General features: G+C 52.8%; 1 protein-coding gene across 2 annotated transcripts in view; it reads right to left on the reverse strand.

The window, feature by feature from the left end:
• MYO6 (myosin VI) overlaps window positions 1-27,226 on the reverse strand; it is an 82,082-nt gene that overhangs the window by 41,545 nt on the left and 13,311 nt on the right. For both annotated transcript variants that reach the window (XM_078880340.1, XM_078880341.1), the window contains exons 6-15: window positions 22,805-22,902; window positions 22,398-22,562; window positions 15,280-15,360; window positions 5,457-5,640; window positions 4,141-4,279; window positions 3,399-3,556; window positions 2,634-2,725; window positions 2,031-2,103; window positions 1,121-1,248; window positions 605-700 (exon numbers count right to left, since the gene is read on the reverse strand). In XM_078880340.1, the coding sequence (XP_078736466.1) occupies window positions 605-700; window positions 1,121-1,248; window positions 2,031-2,103; window positions 2,634-2,725; window positions 3,399-3,556; window positions 4,141-4,279; window positions 5,457-5,640; window positions 15,280-15,360; window positions 22,398-22,562; window positions 22,805-22,902 (1,214 nt within the window). The remainder of the gene's footprint in view (window positions 1-604; window positions 701-1,120; window positions 1,249-2,030; window positions 2,104-2,633; window positions 2,726-3,398; window positions 3,557-4,140; window positions 4,280-5,456; window positions 5,641-15,279; window positions 15,361-22,397; window positions 22,563-22,804; window positions 22,903-27,226) is intronic.

Raw genomic sequence — 27,226 nt, forward strand, 5'->3', positions numbered from 1 at the left:
CCACACACACACGGACAGACACATGGATACACACGGAGTTATAAAAAATCTGGCTATGAGGAAAAGCGACATCGAAGAGCTAGAGGCGCGCTGGGCCTGGCCCACGTGATGAACGTGGTTCACACAATGAGATTTTGATAAATCTGCGCTGCCGCCCTCGCGCCCAAAGCCACAGACACACGCAAGGAGACGGCGCCGCAGAGGTCACAACCGGGTACCCGATACCCGTACCCTACCCGATACCCGGCTACCCGTACCCGGCCGGGTACGGGTACCCGTTTGCGATCCTGGTGCGGCCGGGTACGGGTAGACCGTGAGTCACTGGTGAGTAACTGTTTGTCACTCATTTCCCAACGTCTTGTCTCTTCTCACAATTCAAGTTCCTAGAATCAACCCACCCGCGCCATCAACATGGCTTCATCCCATAGGTCGCAATCAGGTACCCGATACCCGTACCCTACTCGTACCCGGCTGGGTACAGGTACGGGTACCCGTTTGCGACCCTGGTGCGGCCGGGTACGGGTAAGGAATCAAAACCCGTTTGCGACCTCTGCGGCGCCGCCAGCGCGTCACTGCCGGCGGCAGCGGTGGAGCGAGCGCGCACCGTCTCGTAGCAGACGGCGCCAGCGAAGTGGCGGATGAGGAAGCCCTCGTCGTCGCGGAGGTTGCGGTGGACCGTCAGCTTGGACTTGCGCGGGATCTGCGGTCGTACGGCAGAGGGGACAGACAAGTGATGCGTGCGTAAGCGCGTCTGGTTGTGCTCGCGGCTGACCACCACACACGGCGTATAAGTCGTGTGTGTGCCTTGTGCTTGTGTATTTACATGCGCCTGTGTGTATGTACGGGTGCCTGTATGTGTGCCTGTACGTGTGCCCGTGTGTGTGTGTGTGCCTGCATGCGGCGCAGCAAGTTGGCACAGTGGGCGAGCCACAGCCGGTGCATTTGCCAGTCATCTCAGTAAGTCAAGCCGCGGCATTTGGGTCTGTCGCCGTGACCTCCAGCCAGCAGCGAGAGCATGGCACGTGCGTCACGGTGACGTCACCGCCACTTAGTGGCGAACGGCGGTTGTTGTTGTTGTTGTTGTCGTGGTTGTTTTGATTGTTGTGGTGGTGGTGCTCACGGAGATGCGGAAGTGCTGCCCGTGCTTGTGGTGGACGCCGGACGTGAAGTGCTGGTCGCTGGGCTGGGGAAGGCGGTTCTCCTCGTCCAGGATGTCCAAGATTCCCACCAAGCGAGCCTCGATCAGATCTACACACACACACACAAAGACAAAGATCCCCCATGTAAGCCTTCAACAGGCTGTTGGGGCAAGTGCTGCTGGTAAGCACCCCACGAGGTGGATGCTCACAACGTGCAGATTTGTGACGGGGATGGGTGGGCTAGCACCACGCCTGGCCACCCACCGCCTGTCTCCCCAATGTCGATGTTGATACACCGCACCAGGTACTCATTGGAGGCCTAGTCGACCTAGGGGAGGCCCAGGATGAGGTCAGAGGATATTTGTCAGTGGCGTTAGTCGGGAGTTGAATAGATTCGACGTCACGCGTTTAAGAATATTTGGCTGCTGCCATAAATTTTCCGCGTGATGATGATGATGAGCCCACTTGGTTGAGCGATCATTTGTGATAGCCAGGTCGCTTCTGAAAAACAGCTAGACAGACCAGTGGGGCCTTTACCTGGTAAAAAAAAATATGTTTGTTTATCGTTTTATAGTTTTCCATTTCCCACCGCTCGCGGTCCCCCACCTGTGCACGGCAGCGTGCCCAATTTCATCTCCCCCTCTCCTTAAAACAAAGCGGCGCTTGAGCCCTGGGCTTCTTGTCCGCGGAGTTTCCGTGCCCGCCCCCACCCCCGCCCCCAACCTCCGTGCGCGGTCACGCTTTGTGCTTTTGTACACGGAGGCAAATGCTGAGTTACGATAATAACAATTGTTTTTTATTTTATTTTAAACCGTAGGGGGCTGTGAACGTTCGACTCTCTCGCGTGCGTCAGCGTTGGGCCTGGCCGACGTGGAGCGTGGCGGCTCTCACCGATGCAGTCCTGGTTGTCCACGTAGTGCACCTCGTTGACACCCAGCCCTTCCTTCTGGTACAGCTCTTGCTCCTGCGCATGCAGACCAGCGCGTGCGCGTTAGAAACACGACACCAACATTACACAACCGCACACGTCAACAACGCAAGGCTAACGTTACGCTGCCGTGTTGACGCAACGCGAACACGTTAACGCAACGCTAACGTCAAGGCATACATACAATTTCAAACGGCACGTAGCACACCCAAGCGCATATAGTCACAACTCAGACACCGCCACCCACTGCCGCCAGCACTGCAACCAAGGCGACCACCGCGATCACCGCCACCGCCACATCCACCACCACCACATCCTCCACCACCGCCACCACCACCACTTCCACCACCACCACATCCACCACCACATCCACCACCACCACATCCACCAGCACCACATCCACCACCACCACCGCCACATCCACAGACACCACCGCCACATCCACCGCCACATCCACCGCCACCACCGCCACCACCGCCACATCCACCGCCACAGTCGCCGCCGCTACCGCCGCCATCACCGTCATCACCGCCAGTCGGCGGTTATCTCGTTTGGAGAGTGCTCACCTCTTTGAGGATCCTCTTGTTGAAGAACTGCTGCAACTTCTCATTGCAGTAGTTGATGCAGAACTGCTCAAAGCTGTTGTGCTCAAAGTACTCTGCGAAAGAAGACGATTTCGTTCATTAAAAAGTCTCCGTAATTTGTCGTATGTATGTGCATATGTTGAACTTCTTTCGCGCCGTACGTAGCCAACAGTGCTAATCGGAAGTGCTTGTTGATTTTAAATGGAAAACCCGGAGGGCCCGGAGAAAAATCCACGTGGGGGACAGGAAACGTGCGCCGACCTTCAGCGTACGCAGAGCTCGGACGAGCAGTTGCAGGCCGACCAAGCGCAGGTGGCCGCTCTGACCTTCGCCATCTGTGCCCATGAGCCCCCGCGAACCCCCGCGTACGTACCATGAGCACCCGCGTGCATGTACCTGCGGTGCGTGTGCCTGCGCGCCAGTGCCCACTAGCGAATGCCCGCGTGTGCTAGCATACGCCTGCTTGCGAGTGCCTGCGTGTGCCAACGTGTGCCAACGTGTGCCAACATGTGTCCGTGTGTCCGTGTGTCCGTGTGTGCCTACGCGCGTGTGCGTGCGAGCGCCCACGTGCGTGTGCCTGCGCGCCAGTGCCCGCTAGCGAGTGCCCGCGTGTGCTAGCATATGCCTGCTTGCGAGTGCCCACGAACGTGTGCCAGCGTGTGCCAGCGTGTGCCCACGCGCGTGTGTGCCCACGCGCGTGTGTGCCCATGCGCGTGGGCGTGCGAGCGCCCGCGTGCGTGCGCCCACCGAATCCGGCGATGTCGAGAACGCCGATGTAGTGCGCCGACTCGGTGAAGGGGAAGCAGCGGTTGACGCGGTCGACGACGTGGTCGAAGAGGCGGCTGTAGATGGCCTTGGCCAGGGCGTCGCGCGCGCTGTTCGCCTGCTCCACCTTCAGGGGCACCCTGCAAGCAAAGACAAAGATCCCCCGAATAGCCTCAATGGACTTGTGGGATATTCTAAACTAAACTATGTTTTATTTTACCTGGCAAGGCCCACAGAGCTGTGTACACACGGATACACGTACACGCACGCACGACCACACACACATACGCACACATATGCACATACACACACAACAACAACAACAACCGCCATTCGCCACTAAATTGCGGTAACGTCACCACGGCGCTTGTGCCAGGCCATGTGCATGATGAGGCCACGTGAAGTGTCGAACGCCCGCTGGCAGGAGGTCAAGGAGACCCAGGTGCCACAGGTCGACTGACTTAGATGACTGAGATGACTGAGATGAGTGGCTGATGCACCACCTGTGCCCCCTACTGTGCCAACTTGCTGTGCTTTAGCCACCCGGCGCTCCGCTCGTTGTTGTGATATGCATGTACACACACACAACAACAGCAACAACCGCCATTCGCCACTAAGTGGCGGTGACGTTACCACGACGCTTGTGCCAGGCCATGTGCACCTTGAGGCCACGTACACACGCACGCACACACGCACACACGCACACACACACACGCGGACTCACTTGATGACGGTGCCCTTGACGCCCCCCGAGGCCATGATGCGCGAGGTGAGGCTCTCGCACAGATCCTCCTGGTCCAGGCCCAGCAGCTCGGCCGTGTGCTGAAGGTACGCTGAGCATTCGGAGCTCACCATGCACCCGCCTGCACACACACACACACACAGATCTCCCGTGTAGCCTTTACAAACTTTTGTTTTTGTTTTATCAGTTAAGGCCCCACGGAGCTCTTCTTCAGAAGCGACCTGGGCTATCACCCACGCCAAGGTGCGCGCTTGTTGAAGCCTTTTTGGCCTCGGCTTATAAATCAGGACGATGATTTATAGCGAGGTCGGGTCCGCGTGCTTAAGAAGGGTTTGAGCCGCGGGTTGTCAAACTTGGCACGCCGTCGACCAAATCGTCACAAAGGCGTCAAAGACCTCCGGAGAAGCCGAGCGGATTTGAAGCTGTGCGGTGCTTGACCGGGCGATGCCACCGCTCACGCTAGGCTGACGGAGGCGGCCGTCGGAACAAACTCTGTGGTGGCCAGCAGATGGGCAGTGCGGCAATATAAACGAGAGGAAATATAAACTATTTTTTTATTTTACCAGCTAAGGGCCTGACTGAGCTGCTATGCAGAAGTTATCTGGCTGCCACACGTAATGCCGGCTCAACAAAGTGGCCGTATCGTCATCACGTGCACATTTATAGCAGCAGCCAAATAAACCTAAACGCCGTGATGTTGATTTTTAAATGTGGAGGGAAAAACCGGAGGACCAGAGAAAGATACACGTGACCATTGGGAGAGAGAGACATGCAAACTCTAAATATACAGCAGATGTCGGAATTGGAATTTAACCTATGCACTCACGACCTCCTGTGTACCAGGCGAGGTAGTTAACATCTTGCCAACATGGTTGGGGCGAGTGTCGTTAGCGAGTAGCGCCTACGAAGGCCAGAACGGCACACGAGGGGGTGGGTGGCCAGCACCACGCCCAGCCGCCTTTGTCTCTCCAGTAGCGATGTTTTTAAGCCCCGCAAAAGGTCCTCGTTCAAGGCCAAGTCGACCTAGGGGAGGCCCAGGACTGGTTCAAATAATCGTTACCGACGTTGGCCATGAGCGGGAATCGAACTCGGGTCGCCGGGTTCGTAGCGCAGCTCGCTAACCACTATACACAACAACAACAACCGCCATTCGCCATTAAGTGGCGGTGACATCACCACGACGCTTGTGCCAGGCCACACACACACACACGGACGTGCGCACACACACACGGACGTGCACACACACACACACGGGGGTCACCTTCCTTCCCTTCCCCTCCTCGCCGTGGGTTTCTCACCCGAGGTGGAGCCAGCCTCCTGGAAGTCGACGTTGCCCAGGTGCAGCACCCCGGCGACGACGCGGAAGAGGTTGAGCTTCTCGTCGCGGTTCAGGCCGATCTTCTCCATGGCCTGGCACATGCGCGCGTAGTCCCGCACGTCGTCCAGCATGGGGTCCTTGAGCGCGCCGCCCTGACGCAGGTGCTGCCCGGTGGGAGGGGGCGGGGGACGGGGGGGGGGCACCGCCATCACAAACCGCCGATCGCCACACGCACGACGCAGCTGCTTGCCGAGAGACCGGCGCTAGGATTGCACGACTGTCGGGAAAGCCCCCAGACCCCCGGGCTCGTCACTTGCCGCAGAACTTGAGGAGACACGTGGCTCCGTGGGCTCGGGCCCCCTCCCCGTCCCCCTGCGCCCTCCTCAGTGCTGTCAACTCCTTCGAGAGAGAAGTCACCGGATTTGGTCGCGTTCGCTCTGACGAATTCCGTCATTTTGGAAACCCCCAAAAGTGACAAAATCGCTGTCGCAGTGACTCTGACCCTCCTAACTCAATCGTCCACCATCTCACCTCCCCCTGCCACTACTACCCCTCTCGCTCGTAAGTTCCCCCCACAGGTCTGGCGAGTCCGTTGAGGCTAGCGGGGGGGGGGGGAATCTTTGTCTTTCGACGCCGTCGCTGCACAGCACCGCAAAGCACAACCGTGAACAAACGCACTCCACAGCAGGGCGGCGCGAGGCCACCTGGACGGCCGCCCACTGCCCCTCCCCCCCACCTGTGCAGCCGGGTGCGGGACAAGAGGCACGGGCTCGGAGCCGATCATTAGCCCGACTTAACCCCCGCGCGTGACAGCAGGTTGGACAGGAGAGAGAACGCGGGGGACGTGAAGCAACGCGGCCTCACGGGGAAAGGTAAAAGTGTCAGGGGGGGGGATGGGGGGGATGGGGGGGGTCACCGCACCACAGCACGCGGATGGAGCTCAGCGGCCAACGTCGGAGTTTCACACCGCGAGCCCGCTGCCATCGTCCCAACGCCACCGGATATTTAAGCGTGTTGCCCCGCCCCCCCTCCCCCCACCGCGTCTCCTAAAATACCGCTTCGTTGACGGCGTCATCCGCGCGAAGGTGAGCGATTTCTGGAAGTCTTTGTTGCCTACATTTAATAAAAATCACTGCGATGATTTATAGCGGAGGTCAGCAGAGTTCGCCGGTGTCTATCTGGCGCGATTAGCTTGGGCATCAAATGATGCGTGGATTTTACCATTTGACGTCGATCCTTCCAGACACCGCAACGCGTGCCCCGAATCGCTTGGTTAAGAACCGTTTGAGCCGCGAGTTGCCAAACGTCGTTTGCCGTCGACCGGATTGGGGGCGGCCACGGGAACCAACTCCGTGGTGGTCAGCAGATGGGTGGTGCGGCAATATAAACTGTAGGAAATAAAAACTATTTTTTATTTTGCCACTAAGCTATGTAGCTCTTTTTCAGAAGCGACCTGGCTATCATCATGTAGAAATTTATAGCAGCCAAATAATCTAAACGCGTGTTACTAAATGTGGAGGAGAAAAACCGGAGGACCCGGAGAAAAATCCACGCGACCACGGGGAGATGGACATGCAAACTCCAAATATACAGCAGCAGGCGTCAGGGTCGGGTATCAAAGCCACGGCCTCCTGTATACCAGGCGAGGCAGTCAACATCTCCCCACCGTGGAGCCCCAATGATATCCATTGTTATATTATTATATTATTTTATTATGTTTTATTATTTATTACTTCCCTTCTACGTGACTTTACCGAAAGAACCAAGAAGATATCCATTGTTGCAGTACACTCCCACGCTCCCTCGTCTTCGCTCGCCGTACCTTCGCCAAACCCGCCACATCGGCCGGCGCAGTAAAGTGGGGGTGAGGGGGTCCAGTGGGGGGGGGGGGGAAGGGGGGGCGGGGGGGGTGTCTCCGCACATGGACGGCGACTGCCCCTAAACCCCTAAACCCATCGGGCTCAGCCCCGAGCTGGCATGGGGACGCTCGCTGTGTGAAACCGTGACGTCGGCCCGGCTCCTCGTGGCTTTTTACCGAACCGGGTGGCAGGGGGGGGCGGGGACGGGCGGGGGGGGGCTCACCTCCGCCTCCTTAGAGCGCGCGTGCGGAGGGCACAGGATCGACAGATTCAGTGTGCACCACGTGGAAACTATTAAACTTTTCAAATATTTATTTTGTATTTTACTCGGTCAGGCCCACTGAGCTGCATAGCTCTTCTTCACAAGCCACGGTGAAGTAGTCATAATCGTCATCGTCATCAATAATTATTTATACCGCGCCTCCCATGCAGAACATCTAGATGGGCCAGTGAGCGAGTGAGCGCAGACCAAATACGATCTCCAAAGACTAAACTATAAACTAAACTATTTTTATTTCACCAGGTAAAGCCCACTGAGCTGTATAGCTCGTTATCAGAAAAGACTAGGTCACACGTAATGATAGGCAAACGACATTACATCATCACGTGGAAATGCATATCAGCTAAATACTATCAACGTGTGATGTTGATTATAAATGAGGGGAAAAACCGGAGGACCCTTAGAAAAATCCACGCGACCACGGGGAGAGAGACACGCAAACTCCAAATATACAGCAGCCATCAGGGTCGGAATCGAACCCACGACCTCTTGTATACCAGGCGAGGTAGTTAACATCTCCTAGCCACCGTGATGATGATGAGAGAGAGAGACACGCAAACTCCAAATATACAGCAGGCATCAGGGTCGGGATGGAACCCACGACCTCCTGTACACCAGGCGAGGTAGTTAACATCTCCTAGCCACCGTGATGATGATGAGAGAGAGAGAGAGACACGCAAACTCCAAATATACAGCAGGCATCAGGGTCGGGATGGAACCCACGACCTCCTGTACACCAGGCGAGGTAGTTAACATCTCCAAGCCACCGTGATAATGATGAGAGAGAGAGACACGCAAACTCCAAATATACAGCAGGCATCAGGGTCGGGATGGAACCCACGACCTCCTGTACACCAGGCGAGGTAGTTAACATCTCCAAGCCACCGTGGTGTGGACAACCTGCGGGCCGCAACGCAGATGCCGCAGCCACATGGCAATCTTGCTCTATCTGTCCGAGGATGTCCCAGCTGTACCAATTCATAGCAAGAGTGTATTCGGGTTAGCTGTGCTAGGGAATTAGTCCCAATTGGTTTAATCGGCCCCAACCTCCTCCCTCATACAGTTACCACCAGTGCGACCGATTACAATTACCAACCGGGAATGGAACAAGTTGTGGAAACTTGTCTATGGGACCTGTTTGCCAGTATCGGAAAAAATTATTGCCAGAAAGGAGTGAAATCTATTCTTATCTTTCATCACTGTAGAAACATCCATGTAGAGTATTAGGGTGCAATAAACTTCTACGTGATGATAAGCCACTTCGTTGAGCTATCAATTTGTGGCCAGGTCGCTTCTGAAAAAAAGAGCGGTGTCACTCAGTGGGCCTTAGCTGGTAAAATAAAATAAAAAAAAGCTTCGATTTAAAGCTTTCGTGACTGCAGGGATTCATCTTCTTGGTTCTTTTGGTAAAGTCACGAAGAATGGAAATAATAAAATAATAAAAATAAAACATAATAAAATCATTCTCACGTTTCAGCCACAACGCAAGCAGCCGTCCTCAGGTGAAGACCAGACCTGTTTTATTTTATTTTTTTTATTTCCCTTCTACGTGACTTTACCGAAAGAACCAAGAAGATGAATCCCTGCAGTCACGAAAGCTTTAAATCGAAATTTTACACACCCACACACTCGCCCGCAAAATTCACTCATCATTTATGACACTTGTTTACGCAGGAAAGCCACACAGGAGTCTCTTAGAGGGTTCCTGCCAATATTTTTTGTCGCAGTTGTGGGTGGGCGTGATGATGCTGTTGCTGCTACTCTGTGCGATGGATCCCTGTTGAGGAATTGGTAGGTAGATTTTTTTCAGCACTGGGATGTTTTTGGCCAACACCAGTTACATTGTTACGTGGTTGTCTTTGGCCGTGGGAGTTGGGAACCCAGAGATAACCCATGCAGAACAGGGGGAGAGAAAGCGAGAGATCGAGAGCGAGAGCACATACAAACAGAAAGGCGCCCGATACAGAAATCAAACCCAGGCGCTTATTGCCGCGAGGCGTCTTGAGGAGCGGCCGCATTTAGATGCTCAATAAATAAATCCACATTGCGTTGCAATGACCCGCACAGAGACCCACTCACAAAAGTCTCAGTCTTCATACAGAGACCGATAAGAACCCATAGATTCACATCGAGACCACTTATGCCCTCATAAAAGTAAATGTGCTCACCGTTTCCCTGTGACAAACGGTCGCACGGAACCGCGATATTAACCCCAAAATTGTATTGAACGGTGCTGCTCAATGCAGGCAAACAGGCTGCACTGTCGGCCCATAACCTTCAGGATCTTCAACTCATTTCTTGACGACTGATTTTTGTCTTCAGTTTGTCGTCCTGACCCCCACACACTTCCGATTAGCGCAGTTGGCTACGTGCGGTTCGAAATAGGTTCCACACACACACACACATACCCACACCACCACAGCCAACATCACCACCACCGCATACTAGATTGAAAACTAATTTTGATTTGAAGCTTTCGTGACTGCAGGAATCCATACTCTTTGGTTCTTTCGGTAAAGCCACGTAGGTAGAAATAAAATGAATCACCATTGACGATTTAAAAAAATATATATATTTCTACCTACGTGACTTTACCGAAAGAACCAAAGAATATGAAAACTAATTTCTAGAATGAAAACGCATTTCTTTGGAATGGCTTTTTACGTTCAGTTTGTTGTCCTTCGCCCCCGGCACCTCCGATTAGCCGGCTACGTACGGCGCAAAATAAATTCAACGTACGCAGGTACAATATATAGGTACGTACGTAACGCCGCCGGCATGAAGGATTTAGCAGGGGACGTTCGAACGCTCGGAACACCGTAAGACGTTAGGCGTCGTCAAAAAGAAACACCATCGGACGACATTACATCAGCGGGTCGCGACGTGAATCGCTGGAGTGGAATTTTCGTCGGAATTATCAGTGCCGAGTAGTCGGCCGATAACGGGCTCCCCACCACGGGATATTATTTATCCGAAGCGACTCGTTTGGACGTGACGGGCAGACCGGCGTGCTCCTCTCTCCGCACAGGCGGGCTTCTCACCCCCCCCCCACCCCCCCCACGGACTTATTGTCGCGGGAACAGGTGAATCACACCCACCCTGACATTCCAATTTTCCTCTCAAAAAAAAAAAAATACGTGCCCGGGAACGAGATTAATCCCGGATATATTTTTTTCTACACCCAACCCCCCCCCCCCCGCACACGCACTCTCGCTCGCTCGTAAATCCCAATTTGGAACAGAGGGCCCGGAACGTGTCGGTTACGCGCGGGTGGTAATTCCGCGCGTGTGCACATCATCCTCACTGTGCTTCTTCTTCTTTTCTTCGCCGCGCTCTCTTGAGCTTTGTTGCATTCCCGGAGTAATCTGCAAACTACCGCAGGCGTTTCTGAACCGCGCGCGACCTTAGCAGGAGGTTAGCCGCCGATTAAAAAATGCTTCGCCTCAACGGCCGCGCTGCTGCCACCGATGCTCGATGTTCTTCGCACGCGTTGATTTCACCAAGGCAAGTAACTTAACGCACGCCGTCCAAAGCATTGCAGCTCCCTATGCAAAATCGTTATTTATCCTGGAGATAATCCGACGGGCAATGAAGCTCTTTTTCACGGATGTGTCCAGTCGGGGCGGGTCAGATCGGTACGACAAAAAACGACCAGTGCCAAGTATAGGAAAGGGAAGCAAGTCACTAAAAATAAATACGTGACGCAGATAAGTTCAAATTGCATAAGGACACCAATTCTCAAGCTTGGGCAAGGCAGCAAAACAACAGCTAGAACAGTCCCAGACCACAGCAAGACAACGACACACAGTCCCCTAAATAACATTGCACATTAAAAAGTCACTTTCGATAAGTGGGTCATGTACGTATGTTTGTTGAACTTCTTTCACACCGTACGTAGCCAAACGTGCTAATCGGAGGTTGCTTGGGGGGTGGAGACAAGGGCAATAAACTTAACTCAAAAAGCAGGATAAAAGTTACACAAATCACATTTGTGAATGCAGTTGCGTCCTCTTGCTGAACTCACTTGGATAAACCAGAGGGCACATTTGGACTCGAGAAAACCCAGCTTTGTGTAAACCCGGTAACAGAACGGCGCTCGTTTAGCCAGCAAGGCCTCACACCGAGTCTCAGGACTCTCGTTCAGGAGGGTCCTGCCAAGTGTTTTTTGCAGAAGGGGAGAAGGCGACGTTACTACTGCTGCTGCTGTTTGTGTGATCCCAGGTGGAGAAAAGTTTGCAGTTAATTGTTCCCGCACCTCCGATTAGAACGTTTGGCTACGTACGGTGCGAAAGAAGTTCAACATACATATGTAAATACATTACTATACACTACATACTACACTACTATGCACTGCACTATACACTACTCTTTACTTCACTACTTTAAACTACACTACACCACTATACTACATAAAAAAAACTAATTTATTTAGAGCTGCTTGTAGTTGTGTTTAGTTTGTTGTCCTTCCCCGCACACCTCCGATGAGCACGGTTTGCTACGTACAACGCGAAAAAAATTCAACATACATACACACGAAGATACACTACATACTACACTACTATACACTACTCTATACATCACTACTATACACTACACTGCACACCACTAATATACACTACACCACTAAATTACATTGAAAACTCGTACAACTGCTTTTTGTTTACTCTTTGGGTCTTTCGGTAAAGTCACGTAGATAGAAAAATAATTTTAAAAATAACGACGTTTCGATCGCAACACAAGTGTAGTGGTGATAACTACTCGCTGTTCGCAAGCTGTGAGAGAGCGGATCGTAAACAAGGTTTTCCCGCTCAATCAAACGGTCAGGGTCAAATGGGGTGAGGTAGGATCCAAACGCCAGATTGGGAAGGACCAATCAGAGGGTTCCACAAGGTGGCCAGGGATTGGACAACCCGGCCACGAACAGGTATAAAAGCCAGAGCGCTGAGAGCTCTTGGCCAGTTCTGCTACACGAAGACCCAAGTCGGCCGAAGACATCTAGGACCCTGGACCGAGCCCTCCAGCCCTTATCAGGGCTAGGGCTCAGTGTAACCAGTGGTCGGGGAGAGATCCCCTAGGTCCAGCCAGAGGACGCTGGGATAGCAGGGAGATTAGATAGCCTGCAAGGTCCGGAGGCTGTACCTCCTCAGGGTAACGGGTGAGGGGACCGTATACCCCTTTGTGTGATAGGGACTGTGTATTAAGACAATAAAACAGTGTGTGCCATAAAGAAGTTTAGAAGTCCGTCCTTCACAACACTACACAAGCAATCGTCCTTAGGTGAAAATACATTGCAAGGGAGCTGCTGAAGCAGGTTGTTACATAGGCCTGAGATGGGTGCAGCCCAAGGGTGAGTGGGCGGGGTTAGAGAGGGAAGATCCAGGACACCCCAAAGCTGTTCGGCTGTCCATTGTATTGATGAGAGATTAGGGTATAAATGTAGCTACCGCCACATCGAGGAATGTAACTCAGTCGGAAATAACTGCTAACATCGGTAAGTAGGATGGCAATATCACAGCCAGTTATGACTTAAACTGGTTAATAACGTCCTTCCAATGATTGTTCAGTTTGTACCCATCTTCTCGGTTGAAATTTTGTCCGTGTTTATATATCTGGATGGCTTCATGAACGAATCTTTGTTGATAGCCAGTAGGCTTGCAGAGTACCTTCGTCTGAGAAAAATTAATTTCGTGTGTGCCCACAGCGTTAAATCAATGATCAGCCACGGCCGAGGTATTGGTCCTGCCGTGTTTCAGATCTGCCTTGTGTTCACGAACACGGTCCGAGACATGTCGCTTAGTTTCCCCAATGTAACTACTGCCGCAGCGACAGCTTCGTTTGTAGACACCGGGGTATTGCATGTCAGGGATCACATCCTTCACATATGGGATCAGATCACGAATTTTATGTACTGTATTGAATCGAACCTGGATCTCGTGTTTGCTCATGATTTTTGAAATATATTTGGTAACCCCTGCTAAGTATGGCCAGGTGATGGTTTTGATTGGGTCCTCAGATGGTTCTCTCCCAACGGTTGAGGTGATAGCTTTACGGATTGTGTCGTCCGAATATCCATTCATCTTGAGGGCTTGGTGCACGTGCTCCAGTTCACTGGCTAGGTGGTGATGGTCTGAAATGCAACGACCCTATGGTGTACAGTTTTGATGAGGGAATTCTTCTGGGCTGGATGGTTGTGGGAGTCAGGTTTTAGGTCGGCATCCGTGTGGGTGGCTTTCCTGTAGACAGTGTCCCAATGAGCCATCTGGTCTCTTTTCGATTAAAACATCCAAGAATGGTAACTTGCCATCCTTTTCCACCTCCATGGTGAATTTGATGGCTGGGTGTATGGAATTGATGTGGTTGAAGAATTGGTTCAGAGCTGGTAGGCCATGTGGCCAGATGACGAACGTATCATCTGCATACCTCTTCCACAAGAAAGGACTTTTTTTGTGTTTAGTTTGTTGTCCTTCCCCCGCACCTCCGATTAGCACCGGTGGCTAAGTACGGCGCGAAAGAAGTTAAATGCACGAACATGTACGTACACAAGCACTGCGACGTTGTTTGGTCAACACCGGTTACATTGTACGGTTTGTTTTTTTAGCAATGGGAGAAGGACACCGAAGAGCCCGGAGAAACCCAATGTAGAACAGCGGGGGAGTGAGAGAGAGAACGTGAACAAACTCCACACAAAGAAACGCGCTCGAGACGGGAATCGATCTCAGGAGTTTCTTGCTGCGAGGCGCTAGCGTCACCATATTTCTGCACACGGCACACCACGTCCGGTGCGGTGCATCTCACTTTGCACGCGACTACGAGTCACAAATCCTTCCTAAGTCCGCCAACGGCACCCCCCGAAAATACCGAGTGAGGAAATTAAGCAGTGCCGACGATGATATCCACGGTGAAATAGTCAATAATCATCATCATCACTTTTTATTTGTACCGTGCCTCCCATGCAGTAACATCTATAGGGGCCAGAAAGAATGGAAAATAACTGGTAATTAAATTTTACCAGGTAAGGCCCACTGAGCTATGTAGCTCTTTTTCAGAAGCGACTTTGCCACAAATGATAGCCCAACGAAGTGGCTTATCATCGTGTGGAAATTTATAGCAGTCAAATTCGCTAAATGCACGTCCACTCTAAATGTGGAGGGAAAAACCGGAACACCTGGAGAAAAATCCACGCGACCCATGGGGAAAGACATGCGAACCCACGACCTCCTATATACCAAGCGAGGTAGTTAACATCTCGCTACTATGGCACCAGACAAAATAGACAAAACAGTGTCAACCATTCACACAACAAACTAGAACAAACAAAAGCTGAAGAGCTAAGCTGTGCTTGGAGACTCGGAGCAGGCAGAGGCATTTTTGAACAGACATTCGGTTTGCGCAGGAAGGGCCCGATGACCTATGCAGATCTTTTCTCACCGGTGCCCAGCCCAGACGTGGCCGTCAGCAATAGCGGAAAATTACACAGGGGGTCGCACGGGTAGACGAATTAAACAATCATACGATGAACTAAACTCATACATAGACTCAGACTCAATCATGCACGAGTTCAATCGTACATAGACTCGAACAAAACAACAGACGAATATATATTTTTTTTAAACGGCAACAGCGCTAATTATACGAAGGATGGAGAGATGACAACAATGTGGTACCTGGGCGCTCTTGCGGTTCTGAGGGATTTTCCCGTCCGTGTCCTTGCAGGAGAAGTAGCTGGTGCAGCCTCGGTTCAGGTACTGCTCGGCAAAACACACGCGCACCGCAGTTACACCCGGCACCGTCGCCGCGGTTACGCCCGGGAGCGTCGCCGTGGGTACACCCGGCACCGTCGCCGCGGTAACGTCCGGCGGCGTCGCCACGGTTACGCCCGGGAGCGTCGCCGTGGTTACCCCCGGCGGCGTCGCGGAGATGCGGGAGTACTCATCGGAGGTGCGGGAGTGTTCATCGGAGGTGTGAGTCTCAAGACCATTTTCAGGAGGGTCCTGCCGAGTTTTCACTGCAGGGGGGTGGGGGTCGATGCTGCCAGGCGCAATCCAAACCGAGTTCAACCGAGTACAGGATTCCCCCGTCACTCGCGAGGGGCACGTTCAGGAGATGCTCATGAATAGCACATTTCGCGAATAGTGATATTGGCCTACGAAAACCTACCTTCTTAATGAATGACATTCAATGAATACATAAAAAAGCATTCTCTCTCATAGCTTTATCTCTCATCACTTTATCTCTCACCGCTTTACCTCATCACATTCTCTCTCATCGCTTCATCTCATCACTTTCTTTCTCCCCCTCTCTCTCGACGCAGCAGCCGTGCAGAGAGTTCCAGACACGATTCACGGACACCCAAAATCGCGGTGCTATGCATGCGGCTTCGTGAATGAGAGAAAACTGCAACGGGTTGCAACACGACAGGCCATCGTGTCCCAACGATGCTCGCGTCAACGCGCGAGACGAGCCCGAGATGGCCGCGACAATGATTGGCGCATTCCCGCGTGGGGGGGCGAGGGCGTCCGTCGCAGACCTTCGCACAAGCACAGAGACTTAAATCGGAGCTGAGGAGAAACAAAAAAAAAAACGCACGAAACGTCGGCGACATCTTCATCCCCTCCGAGCCTCCTGCAGGTTCCAGAGAAAGTGAACAACAGCACAAAGGAAGGGTCATCTCGGCAAGAGCAGCAACACACACGAGAGAAAGGCACGGATACCAAACACCATGGGATATCTCCTGAACAAAGGCACATCTTTCCGACAGAGCTCTACAACACAATCGTAGCATCGCAAACCCCGCGTGACCTCCTCCCTTACGCCCCCCACCTCCACCACGTAAACCTCCACAACGAGTCGACCTCAACACAGCCACCTCCACCACAAAACCACTCTCAAATGGCTTCCATAAAAGCCCGCCTCAACACATCCACCACAACCCTCCGCCAGGTTACCTCCCCAACAAAAGATCCCACCACACAACCGTCCATCACATTACCTCATCCACATGACCCTCGACCTCTACTTCACAACTCTCCGCCAGATTACTACAACTCCGATTAGCACGGTTGGCTATGTACGGTGCGAAAGAAGTTCAACATACGTACCTCCTCAACACGACCCTCCACCAGATTACCTCCACTACATGACCCTCTACCAGATTATCTCATCAAAAAAGTCCTCCATCAGACAACCCTCCATCAGATTACTTCCTCCACCATGCAACCCTCGACCAGCTCACCATTACAATATTACCTCCACTCTGCGACTCTCCACCAGATGATCTACTCAACAAAAGCCTCCATCAAACAACCCTCCACCAGATTATTTCTTCCACCATGCAACCCTCCACCAGATCACCATTACAATATTACCTCCACGAAACGACTCTCCACCACCAGATGATCTACTCAACAAAAGCCTCCATCAGACAACCCTCCACCAGATTACTTCCTCCACCATGCAACCCTCCACCAGCTTACCTCCTCCACCATGCAACCCTCCACCAGACCATCATCACAATATTACCTCCACGAAACGACTCTCCACCAGATGATCTACTCAACAAAGGTCTCCATCAAACAACCCTCCACCAGATTACTTCCTCCACCATGCAACCCTCCACCAGCTTACCTCCTCCACCATGCAACCCTCCACCAGACCATCATCACAATATTACCTCCACGAAACGACTCTCCACCAGATGATCTCAACAAAATCCTCCATCAGACAACCCTCCACAAGCTTACCTCCTCCACCATGCAACCCTCCACCAGATCACCTTCACAACATTACCTCCACTGCAGGACCTCCGCTGCAAACCATCCGGACTACCACATTACCTCGCCTCTGCGCCCGGCTCGCCGAGGATATTGAGCAGGCGTCCGACACGAGCACCCCCCCCTCCTTCCCCTCTGCCATCCACATTTAGCGCACTCGACGCTAGCGATGACGCAGGGGGGAGGGACGGAGGGTGGGGGGTGGGAGGGGGCGTGCGACGCCACCACGGTGGCCCATAAACGCTAGGACTCGGAGGGGTTAGGATGACTGCCCAGGGGACGCGAGGACAACACCACCCAGCACCCGCCCTGCGAACACCACGGAGGGAGGGGGGGGAAGACCACACCACCACCGCCACAGACACGGAAGGACCAGGGCAAGCGGAGTAGCACATGAGATGCGCGCGTGATGATAGGTTTGTTGTGGAAGGGGTCACTTTGCGTAGGGTCTCGTGCCCGTGCGGTCGGTGCAGGGTAGGTGCCAGCCGGGTGCCAGGCCGGACCCTGCACCACCAAATGTCGCTTCGGCCCGATTCGGTTCACTCTCCTTTGAGGAGAATTACTTGTATGTTGGATTCCCACACGACAGCTCTATTGCTACCCCCCCCCCCACCAATGGGAGAGACGCTGGAGCCGGAAACACATCCTAAAATTTTTGATCATCCGAATAAAAAAAATATTTTTTGTCAGGATGCATGTCGTACTTCTTTCGCACCGTACGTAGCCAAACCGTGCTAATCGGAAGTGCGAAGTTTAGCCGTCGCAGGAAATGACGTCACAACTTCCACGTCACACTTCCGTGTTTCCCCTCCCCCCTCCCCCCCACTAACAATGGTGCCAAGCGGAATACGGTGCCGTCATGTCCATGAGAGCGCCCAGGGCCACGTTAAATGATCACGAAAATTCCTCCCCTCCCGCCCCCCAAAATAAAAAGTCAAACCCTAAACTCACCCCGAGCGCGCGTTTATTCGAAACCAACGTGGGGCCCGGTGTCGACCGCCACAGACTACGGATTTGTTTAAACGGTAAAACGAAAAATGTACGTTGCGTGCGTCGGACAACGGTCTGATCGATGTTCCCCATCAGTCCCCCGTCCGTGTGCCTTGTTCACTGGCCTGGCACGGGGGGGTGCGGTTGATCAAGCGAGGCCTACTGCGCGTTGAGACTGAACCGCGGGCTCGTTGTCTGCGTCATTAAAAACGACCGTCGCCGCACGCCGATTTTTACCGCTGCCTGCAATTCGCCGAGGCGGCATATTTGAAGCGAAAACGTGTTTTTTTCCCGATTGCCTTTAAAGTGCTCGCGAGCGGTAATGGACGGTGTTTCGCCACGGGGGCGTTTGTCGCGCCGTTATTCGTCGTTGTTTTTTTGCGGATTTTACTGTTACATTTGTTTGCGTTTTTTTATCGTTTCCCTACATCACCGTCCGTACCCTAATGTCCAATTCAGCACAGACAGACGACGTTCTAGTTCACTAAAAACGACTGCTCCTCCTAATTAACGCCAGTGGGCACCCACGTAAAGGATTCTACTTGGGTGGCCAACGCTCAAACTGAAGGGCCGTCCATTCCGCTTTCTTTTTTTTGCCCGGGGAGATCTCCTTGGCTGCGCGTCCGCACGCCGCTTACGCGACGGAGTGCCGCTTACGCGTTGGAGTAAACGCGGAAGCGAGTGCCACTAACCGTGACCAAGTCGGTCGACGGCCGAACAAACGAGCGATCATCCCCCCTCCTGAGAGAGACCTGTCGACGCTCGCGACCAGGCGAAGAGACAGCGAGAACGCCCGCGATGGCCGCAAGAGGCTCGCTCACCCTGTTCACCAGCTCATGACCCCACCACCACCACCAACCCTGGCTTTGGACACACCTGAGAAAGCCCCCCCCCCCCCCCCCCCCCCGCCGTGTGAGTATGAGCGAGCAGCAGGAAGCGCCCAGCCTTGTTAGTGAAGCACCGCGGCAGCGGCAGCAGCAGCAGCAGCAGGGCGGCTCCGCCTAGCAGAGAGGTCACGACAGGTCGTGTACCTTCCGAGAGCACAAGTAATCGGTCGCATCTGACACTTTGAGTGCGCGCAAAACGATGAGGAAACCCACCGTCGCGACGGGAGAACACGTAAGGGCTGGAATCGAATATAAATAACGTGGAGGTGCGATTAACTGAGACACTGGAATGGGCTCCGTCTTCTTCGTGCGGCTGGGGAAAGCAGCTGTAGTTCGATGTCGAGGTTAGCGTTCCATTCAACAGCTTCAGGTGAGAGAGGGTGAGTGGTGGCGATGCCACGGGGGAATCGATCTCTCGGGGCCAGGAGTTCGGTGGTACGTGAGGCGATCGTTTAACCTAGGTGGTTGACCACGGTCACAATTTGAGCTAATCTCCCTCACGTTCCACTTACTAAACCAAAACTGTTTTATATTATACCAGGTAAGGCCCACTGAGCTATGTAGCTCTTTTTCAGAAATGACCTGGCTATCGTCATCATCACATGGACATTTATAGCAGCCACATGTTAGAAATGCACGTTGATTTGAAACGTGGAGGAAAAAACCTGAGGACCCGGTGAAAAATCCACGCGACCAAGGGGAGAGAGACACACAAACTCCAAATATACAGCAGGCATCAGGGTCGAGATCTAACCCACAACCTCCTGTATACCAGGCGGGGCAATTAACATCTCGCCCACCTTTGAAGCAAGTGGCCGCATCTTCCCTGGCCCTGTCCTCAAGCGGTCAGAATGGGCTGGCGGTACTCAAATTGTGATTGCATGTAGCGACAGCGCCCCCCACTGTGAAACCCCTGCAGAGAGAGTCTGTGAAACAGTGCCCTCCCTTCGTGATAGCTACGAGAACAGCACGAATACCGTGCGTGATGATGATTCGATTTGATAACAGAACTGGCCAACCAACCCACTGCATGACCGCCTCCTGAGTCTTGAAACTCGGTGAGACTATGTACCTGTACGCTGAACTTCTTTCGCACCCTACGTAGCCGACCGTGCTAATCGGAGGTGCAGGTTTATTAGCGGCGAGCGTGTGCGTGAGTCTGCACCGATTCCTCATCAGTACTTAGAGCTTAGAGGCACAGTCTAGGATAACAGATTTTAAAAAGTAAAAACTGGAGGGTTACATAAGGGTTAAATAGACAAAAAGTTACTCCAATGGTGACACTGCAACCTTGCCCCGGGGGATTTTTTTTGTTTTCTTTAAACAAATAACCAGTGAACTGTACGCTAACATTAGCATCGACTTTCCAAAGGGGACACCCCCCCCACCCCACCGCTTCTTACGAGCAGGCTGTAGAGATGAGAGCATGGAGGCGGTCACGCACTCCGAACCACAGAGCAATAATATCGTTACGACTCATCGATCAAGCGGCTCTCCGCGGCGAGCGTTCCAATCCACTTGCGGCTCACTCCAACACGCTGCGGGCGCGCGCGGTTCCCATGATTTACGCACAAGAGGGGCGGGGGGGAGGTGGCATCGTTCCCCGGCGTTGCGAGAGTTACACGGATTCACTCGCGGTTCCTCCGAGGCTACGATCGACCAGGAATGGAGCGAGTTTCAGCTCGCGAGTCACGTAGAAGGGAAGTAATAAAATAATAAAAATAAAACATAATAAAATAATTCTCACGACGTTTCGGCCACAACGCAAGCAGCCGTCCTCAGGTGAAGAACAGGTCTGTCGAGAAGACAGCGTCTGAATTCAGACCTGTTCTTCACCTGAGGGCGGCTGCTTGCGTTGTGGCCGAAACGTCGTGAGAATTATTTTATTATGTTTTATTTTTATTATTTTATTACTTCCATTCTACGTGACTTTACCGAAAGAACCAAGAAGATGAATCCCTGCAGTCACGAAAGCTTTAAATCGTATGGGGAGTAACGCACGGTCCGCGATAAAGCGCGAGATGCGTACGCAGGGCTGAACTGAGGGCGAGCGTGTGTAGCATTTAGAAGCATCCAGCAGCATCCCAAAGTCTTGTCGTGCGATGATGCTATGCCGAAACGGCCGTACGACCGCTATATTCCCACTCGCGCAACGTAGCTCCGTTTGCTCGATCGCGTTGTATTCAAGTTCACATCCGCGTGATAAAAGATGCATTCCTGAATACATTCATCATCGAGTTACATCCAATTCGCGTCATGAAAATATCATGCGTGACAGGAGAACAGACTGTACGGACCCCCCAGGTCAAACCAGATGACGTCCGTCACTTTGGCCGAAAAGGCTTATCTACTGTATCTGGATGTCGTAACGTCATCACCGGGCAAGCGCGTGGAGTGACGTCACCGCCGTGGACGTGTGACGTCACCGCAATGTGCCGTCACCGCAATGTGACATCACTCCCGTGGCCGAAGAGGCTCAACGTTGTGAGCCCTTCGGTCAGTGCCCCGTAGCCCTCGTGGTTAGGCCGGCCTCTGGCCTGGTCGCGGCGACGAACGGGTACGCAGCGCAAACCCAAAGACAGGACAACACGAAAGCAGGTGAGACTTGGGACACAGGTAGCGCGGTTTAGCGTGGTTAGTAGGGGTAGGGGGGAGGAGGTGGAGACAGTGGGAGACGGAGAGTCCACTTGTTTATGGCCTGGGCCCGTCGATTAGAAATCTGCGGAAGTGCCAGCGTCCTCTTTGCCACGGGCGCTCGTTCGCTCGTGAAGGGCACACGCACACAAGAGCGCGCGTGCACGCACCAAATTAAAATGGCTCCTGGGGTTCACAGGGCCAAGTCCCTGATAGCCGCAAAACTTTACACTGACATTTCACTTACGCCGGGTCATCGTCACGAGAGTCGCCGTGACCTTCCCCTGCGCAGTCAGATGGGACGGACGGACGGACAGACGGACGGACCTACCGACACGCCGCACACGCGCGCACGGGAGAGCCAATGGCCGAGCACTTTTAAGCGCGGCTAACGGAGCGTTTGGCAATGGGAGGAACTGAACGAGCGCTCGGCTGAAGAGGTTGGCCACTTCCTCGACCTCTCGACCTTTCGCCCGCCCACCCGCCCGCCCCGCTACTCACGCGGAACGCGTCAGGGGAGCTCAGGTGGAACGTCTGCCTAATGTCCTCGGGCGCGCCGGCGCAGAGGCGGTAGAAGATGTGGTAGTTGCGCTCGTCCTTGCTCTGCATGCAGATGCGAGACTTCTCCAGCAGGTAGTGCGACACGAAGCCGCCCACCACCGTGTTCTGGTGGAGACGGAGGGAGACGGTGTGGTGGGAGGAGGGGGAGGGGAGACACGGGGGACAGGGGGCATGCGGCAGTCAGGGCTATGATCAGTGGCGATCCACGCGGCACGGCCACACACAGCACGTGTGGCACGTGTGGCACGTGCGGTGAGCAACGGTGCGTGTAGTGCATGCTGCGTGCCGTCCTGTACTGTGTGCTGTGTCCTGTGGTGCTTGCTGTGCCGGGTTAGGACAGGCCGCACCTTGCCGTTGAAGTGAATCTCCACAAATTTGCCGAAGCGGCTGCTGTTGTTGTTGCGAACCGTCTTGGCGTTGCCAAACGCCTCCAGCAGTGGGTTCGCTGCACGGCACAGACGCACGCACGGCACACGAGAAATATACACACGCACAGCAGTGACTCACAGAACACGCAAAAAGACAAAGATCCACCCCCCCCCCCCCCCTTATAGCCTTAACAGACTATTGGAGCAAGTGCTGTTAGCGAGTAGCAGCACCTATGAAGGCCGGCAGGTTACACGAGGGGGTGGTGTGGAAAACACCCCCAGGGGATGATGTTTACACACCACAACAGGCACTCCTCAAAGGCTGAGTCGACCCAGGCGAGGCCCAGGACGAGTTCAAATATTTGCCACTGTTATTGGTCGTAAGCGGAAAACATCGGGTCGCCGGCTTCGGAGCACAGCGCGTTAACCGCTGCGCCACCGCTCCCCGCACGTGTATACATACGCGCACGCACACAGAAAGACAAAGGGACTAAGTGTCCGTCATACATGCTTTCAAGCTGGTGAAGCAAGTGATGTTAGCGAGCACCTATTAAGGTCGGCACAATGCAAAAGGAGGTGGTGTTGTGGCCAGCACCACGCCCGGCCGCCTTTGTCCCCCCAGTACTAAACTACAACTAAAAATGTATAAAAAAATTATTTAGCCAGGTAAGCCCCACGGAGTTATATTGTTGTTTTTTAGAAGCGACCTGGCCACAACATGATAGCTCAACAAAGTATCTTATCACGTGGAAATTTACAGCAGCAAAATACTCTGAACGCACGTCGATTCGCGGAGGGAAAAACCAGAGGCTCCGGAAAAAAATCCACGCCACCACGACATAAAACTAAAAACGAAAAAAGTGTTTTATTTTACCAGGGAAGGCCCACTGAGCTATGTAGCTCTTTTGCAGAAGCAATCTGGTCACAAATTATCGCTCAACGAAGTGGCTTATCATCATCATCATGTGGAAATTTATAAGCGTCCATTCTAAATGTGGAGGGAAAACCCGGAGGACCCGGAAAACAATCCACACGACCACGGTGAGAGAGAGAGACACAAACTCCAAATATACAGCAGGCATCAGGTTCAGGATCTAACCCACGACGCCCTGCATACCAGGCGAGGGAGTTAACATCTCGCCACCTCGCGCTCATGTGCACACTCTGTTAGTCGCTCACTCAAAAGGCTCAGTCAACACAGGGAGAGAGAGCCAGGGGAACCAGGTTCTTGCTGTGGCATCTTTCCCATTCTCTTTGGTTCTTTCGGTAAAGTCACGTAGAAGGGAAATAATAAAATAATAAAAACAAAACATAATAAAATAATTCTCACGACGTTTCGGCCACAACGCAAGCAGCCGTCCTCACTGTCTTCTCGACAGACCTGTTCTTCACCTGAGGACGGCTGCTTGCATTGTGGCCGAAACGTCGTGAGAATTATTTTATTATGTTTTATTTTTATTATTTTATTATTTCCCTTCTACGTGACTTTACCGAAAGAACCAAGAAGATTAATCCCTGCAGTCACGAAAGCTTTAAATCGAAATCTTTCGCATTGTTGACTGAAGGATGCAGGTGGCCACTCTCGCCACATGGGGGCGCTAGGGCCTCGCAGTTCCAACTTCCCCGCGCTGCCCCGTTGAATTATCTTGGCTTGGAGTTAGCAACACTGATCGTGCCCCTTCGCTTACCCAGGAAAGCCCTCACACTCCGAGTCTCTTTCGATTTAAAGCTTTCGTGACTGCAGGGATTCATCTTCTTGGTTCTTTCGGTAAAGTCACGTAGAATGGAAATAATAAAATAATAAAAATAAAACTATCAAATAATTCTCACGACGTTTCGGCGACAACGCAAGCAGCCGTCCTCAGGTGAAAACAGTTCTGTCGAGAAGACAGAGTGGGGACGGCTGCTTGCGTTGTGGCCGAAACGTCGTAAGAATTATTTTATTATGTATTATTTTTATTATTTTATTATTTCCATTCGACGTGACTTTACCAAAAGAACCAAGAAGATGACTCCGAGTCTCGTTTTACGAGGGCCGCCGCTACATTGGGATTGTTTTTTGGCCAATATCGCTAACGAGTGCGTTAGGAAAACCGGGGAAAACGGAGAAAAGCCAGCACGTACACATACGGGATGGAGATAAACAACTGAAAAAGTTGCCCCACAGACAATTTCGCGAATTCAAAGATACGCGGCGAGTCGTCGTTTAACGCGCAGCGGTGTTCACACTACAACGCATATTCGCGAAAATGCGGTTCCCTGTGCGAGACGCTCCACGAAACTGACGGGGCGCCGGGCTCGACAGGATAAACGGGGTTCACACCCGAGCCTCTCGCTCGCTCGCTCTCCCCAATGTCCACAAAATCGAACAGGTTTCCTCACCGCCCGCCCCCAACAGGTGAGCACACAGACGGGACATCTCCGGTTTACATCGAGATGCCAGGCCTAGAGACACCGCTGACGGGTGCGGAGGCTGCCTGCCAAACGAGCGACCGGGCAAGTTTATCATTTATTTAAAAACTAAACAAAAAAATTCCCGCAATTAATTCCAATTGCTGTGAACCGGTTTAAAGTTCCCCGTTTATTCTGCTTAACCAGCTGAGAACTCAAGAGACCAGGATAGAGTCTCATTGGTAGGAGTGAACTAGGGGGCAGACTCCCAGTAGGGGGCAATGATTGCGGGGGGGGGGGGGGTGTGCCGTCCCAATTGAGCGATTCAGACACCTGCATTGGGGCGCCACGGTGGCTAGGAGATGTTAACGACCTCGCCTGGTGTACAGGAAGTCGTGGGTTCGATCCCAACCCTGACGCCTGCTGCTGCTGTATATTTGGAGTTTGCGTGTTTCTCTCTCTCATCATCATTACGGTGGCTAGGAGATGTTAACTACCTCGCCTGGTATAAAGGAGGTCGTGGGTTCGATCCCGACCCTGACGCCTGCTGCTGTATATTTGGAGTTTGCGTGTCTCTCTCTCTCATCATCATCACGGTGGCTAGGAGATGTTAACGACCTCGCCTGGTGTACAGGAGGTCGTGGGTTCGATCCCGACCCTGACGCCTGCTGCTGTATATTTGGAGTTTGCGTGTCTCTCTCTCTCATCATCATCACGGTGGCTAGGAGATGTTAACGACCTCGCCTGGTGTACAGGAGGTCGTGGGTTCGATCCCGACCCTGACGCCTGCTGCTGTATATTTGGAGTTTGCGTGTTTCTCTCCCCGTGGTCGCGTAGATTTTTCTCCGGGTCCTCCGTTTTTTTCCCTCCGCGTTTAGAATCAACATCACGGCGTTTAGGAGTATTTGGCTGCAATAAATGTCCACACGACGACAAGCCACTATGTGATGAGCTACCATTTGTGATAGCCAGATCGCTTCTGAAAAAGACCTGCATAGCTCAGCGGGCCTTACACATGGCAAATAAAAAAAAATGTGTTTTTTTAAGTATAATGTCTCTATGAGTCTGTATGGGTCTCTGGATCTCTGCGGGTCTCTATCAGTCTCTGTGGGTCTCTATTTTGCTGCTGATAATGGAGACCCACAGTATTTGGCTGCTGCTAATACATTTCTATACGATGGTGATGATGATCATAATATCAGCCACTACGTTGTGATAGCCAACACCTCTGGAAAAGAGCTACATAGCTCAGTTGGGCCTTACGCCTGATAAAAAATAAAAAATAGTTTATAGTTTTAGTGTTGCATGAGCACCATGGCCGCGTGTAGCACCGTGTGGGGGAGGTGGTGCTGTCGGTGCAGTCAGCCTGACCTTGGCCCAACCGTGGTGGAGGATACGATTCGAGATATTTATGGAGTCCCATTACATTTTCCCCAACATAAAGCTCCCGGTGATTAGAGCACAATTGATTCTGATGTGGCGGCGGTGGCGGCGGCCAAAAAAAAACAACTCAGCAAAAAAAAAATCTGCAAGGTTATTAATCAGCCGGTCCGGTACAGGAAAACCACTTGGTTCATTTTAACAATAAATTTTGAGCGAGGCAAGCGCCAGCGTGCGCGCCTGTGTGAAGGTGTGTGCGGGTGGCAAGATGTGTGGGGAGCGGTGGTGTAGCGGTTACTGCGCTGCGCTACGAACCTGGCGACCCGGGTTCGATTCCTGCTCACGGCCAACACCAGTGACGATTATCTGAACCGGTCTTGAGCCTCCCTTAGGTCGACTCGGCCTCAAATGAGTACCCGGTGCGATGTGTGAACATCGCCACGAGGGAGACAAAGGCAGCTGGGCGTGGTGCTGGCCACCCACCCCCTCGTGTGCCGGCCTTCATAGGCGGTCGCTAACAGCACTTGCCACAACAGTCTGTTCAGGGTTCGATTCCCGCACACACACACACACACGCGCGTGCCGGTGTCTGCATTGCAATGCCGCATTGCGTGACGAGGGAGGCAATCA

This window comes from Lampetra fluviatilis, chromosome 57 (genome assembly GCF_964198595.1).
Source record: "Lampetra fluviatilis chromosome 57, kcLamFluv1.1, whole genome shotgun sequence".
Classification (NCBI taxonomy): Eukaryota; Metazoa; Chordata; class Hyperoartia; order Petromyzontiformes; family Petromyzontidae; genus Lampetra; species Lampetra fluviatilis.